The sequence below is a fragment of the Rhincodon typus genome, chromosome 49 (assembly GCF_021869965.1).
Source record: "Rhincodon typus isolate 14 chromosome 49, sRhiTyp1.1, whole genome shotgun sequence".
Classification (NCBI taxonomy): Eukaryota; Metazoa; Chordata; class Chondrichthyes; order Orectolobiformes; family Rhincodontidae; genus Rhincodon; species Rhincodon typus.
The window spans coordinates 3735420-3739116 of NC_063380.1; the positions used below are offsets into that span (position 1 = coordinate 3735420).

The 3697-nt window shown below is 59.2% G+C and overlaps 1 protein-coding gene across 1 annotated transcript in view; it reads right to left on the minus strand.

Annotated features, from left to right (window-relative positions):
* LOC109925712 (E3 ubiquitin-protein ligase BRE1B-like) overlaps positions 1–3697 on the minus strand; it is a 9315-nt gene that overhangs the window by 1126 nt on the left and 4492 nt on the right. The window contains exons 6-8 of the mRNA XM_048620908.1: positions 1880–2015; positions 1273–1394; positions 470–993 (exon numbers count right to left, since the gene is read on the minus strand). Of these exons, the coding sequence (XP_048476865.1) occupies positions 470–993; positions 1273–1394; positions 1880–2015 (782 nt within the window). The remainder of the gene's footprint in view (positions 1–469; positions 994–1272; positions 1395–1879; positions 2016–3697) is intronic.

Genomic DNA, 3697 nt, shown 5'->3' on the forward strand with positions numbered 1-3697 from the left:
AGAGAGAGAGAGGAGGTGAGAGAGACAGTGGGTGGGTTGTGGGGAGAGAGACAGAGACAGAAGGAAGAGATAGACAGATAGACAAAGGGTAACTGAGTCTAAGGGTAACAGAGAGACTCAGAGAGACACAGATGGGGGTGGGGTTAGAGAGAGAGCACATGGGAGAGAGCGCGTCGGACATGGAAGAGGGAGAGAGGGGGAGAGAGCATGGGAGATAGGCAGCGCGTGGGAGAGAGAGATAGATGGGGGAAAAGAGAGAGAGAAGAGGAAAGACAGAGAGATATAGAGACAGGGAGGGATAAAAGAGAGACAGGAGGTGAGAGAGACGGTGAGTGGGTTGTGGATAGAGAGAGAGAGCGAGAGAGAGAGCGAGAGAGAGAGAGAGGGGAGGTGGGGCACAGGGACAGGGAGTAAGAGACAGTCAGAGACAGAGAGAGGGAGAGACACGGGCACAGAAACAGAGACTCACTTCAGCTCCACTTTGAGCTGCTTCAGAACGTCAGAGTCCTTCTTCTTGCTGTCGTCGGTCTTGGATTTGTCCTTATCCTTGTCCCGATCGCGGTCCCTGTCCCGATCCCGGTCCCTCTCCCTCTCCCGCTCGCGATCCTTATCCCTGTCCCGGTCCCGCTCCCGGTCTCGATCACGCTCGCGCTCCCTCTCCCGTTCGGGCTCCCTGTCCCTTTCCCTCTCCTTGGTTTTGGGTTTGTCGGGGTCTCTCCTGACCGGGGGCGGGGGCTCCTCCTCCTTACTCTCGGCCTGTTCCTTTTCCTCCTTCTCCTTTTTGACGGTGACGGCAGGCGGGGCAGCAGAAGGGCACTCCTTGGCTTCTTTCTTCACCTCTGTCCCCTCCTCCTCCTTGATCTCCTCCACAGAGACAGCGGTGGTGGTAGAGGTCGAGCTGCCTGCGTTGGCAGTGGCGGTGTAGGTGGTGGACATGGCTGGGGAGCCAGAGGAGCTGCTGGGAGCTGGGCTCGGGTAGCACTGCACACGGGCCTGCCCAGACGGAAAGGACGGTCTCAGCGAGTGGGAGACTCCAAACCCCTTCCCCACCTCCACCGTTATCACCACCACAGGGTCAGCGCCGAGGGAACGGGCACTGTCGGAGGGTCAGCGCCGAGGGAACGGGCACTGTCGGAGGGTCAGCGCTGAGGGAGCGCCGCACTGTCGGAGGGTTGGCGCTGAGGGAGCGGGCACTGTCAGAGGGTCGGCGCGGAAGCAGCGGGCACTGTCGGAGGCTGGGTCAATGCACAGGATGATCCCAGTCCCACTCACCTTGTTGATCTCGGTCTGGGCCTCGCGCAGTTTCCGTTTGTATCGCTGTACGTCCCCCTTCAGTTGGTGGTTGTGGTTCTGGAGGCTGTTGATGAGGTGACGCATCTCCCGGTTGATTGGACCTACCAGAGATCAGACACAGTCAATCCCTCTGAGCTGCCCGCCTGCTCGCTCACACAGACCTGCGCGGGAGTGGGCCACTGATTGAGCTTAGGCTAAATCGGGCTCATCCCAGGCCTCAGGAAGCTCAGTCGGCCATTGGGCCCAACCTCCTCATACCAGCAACCTGCTGAGAGACCAAGCCCAGTGCCAGTCGCTGCCAGGAACAGGGGCACGCCTTTACACCTGCCCCACCTCACCCAGCACAGCGTTAGGTACAGAGTTAAGCTTCCTCTGCACTGTCCCCCCATCAAACACTCCCAGGGACAGCACGGGGTTAGATACAGACTAAAGCTCCCTCCACACTGTTCCCCCCCCCCATCAAACACTCCCAGGGACAGGGACAGCATGGGGTTAGATACAGGGTAAAGCTCCCTCTACGCCGCCCCGATCAGACACACCAGTAGAAGGGGCAGGGGGTGGACGTCACTAACCCTCGCTGCCGTACCTGCTTGCTCGTTGGCCGCCAGGTTCTGCTCGAATTCAATGCGCAGCATCTCGTACTCCTTCCGAACCTGAGCCAGCGTATCTTCCAGCTGAATCACCTCCGTCCGTAGCTTCTTCTGCAGGTTCAGCTCGTCGCTCTGAGGGGAAGCAGCCAAGGAAACGGATCGCAGTTAGCCACCCACACGCAACACAGACCCTCAGGTACTTGTGAGCACCAGACAACCCCGCAATGGCTCGGTCAGTAATTACTGCCTCCCCTCCCCCAGCCCCGGAGAAGAGGGTGGTGAGCTGCTATAGCACCCCGCCCCCCCCCCCCCCCGGGGGCATGCAGGGACACAGCGCTGTTAGGGACAGAAAAACACGGCAGGTCGGGAGGCATCTGTGGACAGGGAAAGCAGACGTAACGCTTCAGGCCCAGTGGCCCTTCCCGCAAAACTGATTCACTTTCCCGTCTCCTGCATTTCTCGGTTTTCCTGTTTAACTCACTGCCACATCTCTTCCTGGTTCTGCCGCCGCCACAACAGCCAACCACCGCCCCCCCCATCCCCCCCCACCCTGCCTCTCCGACAGGATTTCCCGTTCCAATCCGTCTTCTTATCCACCATCATGACGTCCGCCCCTGGTTTCCGACAAGGTACTGGCCCAAGATTCACTTGCAGAGCTCATCACTTTTCCCCAGTGACTGCCTCAGCTCGGAAACAGACCCTTCGGCCCAACCCGTCCGTGCCAACCCAGATATCCTAACTTAATCCAGTCCCGTTTGCCAGCACTGGGCCCATAAACCCTTCCTATGCACGTCCCCATCCGGATGCGTTTTCAATGCTGGAACTGTACCAGCCCCCACCCACTTCCTCTGGCAGCTCGTTCCATACACACACCACCCTCTGTGTGAAAAAGTTGCCCCTCAGGTCCCTTTCCCCCCTCTCACCTTAAACCTATGCCCCAGGGAAAAGCTATTCCCCCCTATCCGTGCCCCTCATGATTTTATAAACCTCTATAAGGTCACCTCCCTCAGCCTCCAACGCTCCAGGGAAAGCAGCCCCCAGCCTCTCCCTGTAGCTCAAACCTTCCAATATCCTTTTCCAAACCCCTTTCAAAGTTTCACAACATCCTTTCTACGGCAGGGAAGACCGCGTGGATTCCGAATCCAGCTTCCTCCCGGATCACAGCCTTTGGGAAAAGGGTCACACCGCGCTCGAAAGCATTAATTCTGCGCTCTCTCTCTCTCTCTCCCCACAAGCCGTTGCCAGACCTGCAGAGTTTCTCCAGCCAGTTCTGCTTCCGTTTCTGTTCGTCGGGTTTTGCCTTCAGGGGAGGCTGTAGGAACAGTCGACATCGTTCGGTTCGGGGTGGGTGGGGGGGGGAGGCAGAGCTTGCCAGGGGCTCGGAGGGGGACACGTCGGGGGTGGGTGTGAGTAACTCTGCCATCGAGCTGCGACCCACGTCCTCCAAGGACAGGAGCCGACAAGCAGACGGTCTAGGGACGCGGCTTCCAATTCAACAAGCGGCAGAACGAGGTGGCGACCGCGCTGCGCAAACGCCAGAGCGTCTGTGAAAGTCTGCCTGCTGTGCTTGACCGGCTCTGCTCTGTGCGCTCCACCCAGGTGGCATGCTCGAATCTCAGCTGGCAACCTCCACTCCCACTGAGGGGGGCCGGCTCCTGTCTATCTCTCCCACTAACTTACCGCCTCCCCCCGCTATGTCCCTTCACACCGCTCCGTGTTAATCGTGCTTCGATTTCACGACGGGTTCCCTGTAAAATTTAGGAGGAGCCTCGGCGAGGCGCTGAGGTGGGAGGGGACTGTGGCAGGTGAAGGTG